Source organism: Rhizophagus irregularis, chromosome 22 (assembly GCF_026210795.1).
Source record: "Rhizophagus irregularis chromosome 22, complete sequence".
Taxonomy (NCBI): Eukaryota; Fungi; Glomeromycota; class Glomeromycetes; order Glomerales; family Glomeraceae; genus Rhizophagus; species Rhizophagus irregularis.
In genome coordinates, this window is record NC_089450.1 from 970,881 (window position 1) to 971,473 (window position 593).

At 31.0% G+C, this 593-nt stretch overlaps 1 protein-coding gene across 1 annotated transcript; it reads right to left on the reverse strand.

The window, feature by feature from the left end:
* Positions 1-246: 246 nt before the first annotated feature.
* OCT59_014480 (uncharacterized protein) lies at positions 247-593 on the reverse strand (the record flags this gene model as incomplete). The annotated part of the gene is made up of 2 exons (XM_025327567.1): positions 247-304; positions 397-593. The coding sequence occupies 2 exons, from the start codon at positions 591-593 to the stop codon at positions 247-249; spliced, it is 255 nt and encodes an 84-aa protein (XP_025170636.1).

Genomic DNA, 593 nt, shown 5'->3' on the forward strand with positions numbered 1-593 from the left:
ATGAAGGGCCTGTGACAGTTAACGTTCTGACGTTTTTGTTCATGCATTAATTATAACATCATAAATAATCCTATTGGGCTGAACGATATTGATATTTGATATGTCGATAAATCTGAAGAATTTACTGGTTCCAGAAGATTGTTGAAATTTAAAAATCTACTAGTGTAAAATGGTTGAGGATATATAGTATATGACGGTAAGGTATCTCAGATTCATGGCATAATTTCATAAATAATTTGTGTTTCATCAGCTTGAGAATTCATCATGAGCTATATCATAATAAGAAGGCAATCCTGTACATATTCTAAATCCAAAATAAAATAAATATCAATTGCTTGAGTTAAAGGTATCATTTAAATACTGCCTTAAGCTACCATTTCTTGCACGTATCATTACCGCATTTGTTTAGGATTTTTAGTAATACACAGTGAAATTCGATATACCGGAACCTTGATATAAGTAAAGTCTTGATATATCGGAATTGGAGTCTGGAACGGATTATCATAATCTATAATTAATTTACCCTCGATATAACGGATTTCTCGATATAACGGATTTTTGACAAATTTTATTAATGGAACGGATGGCTCCAT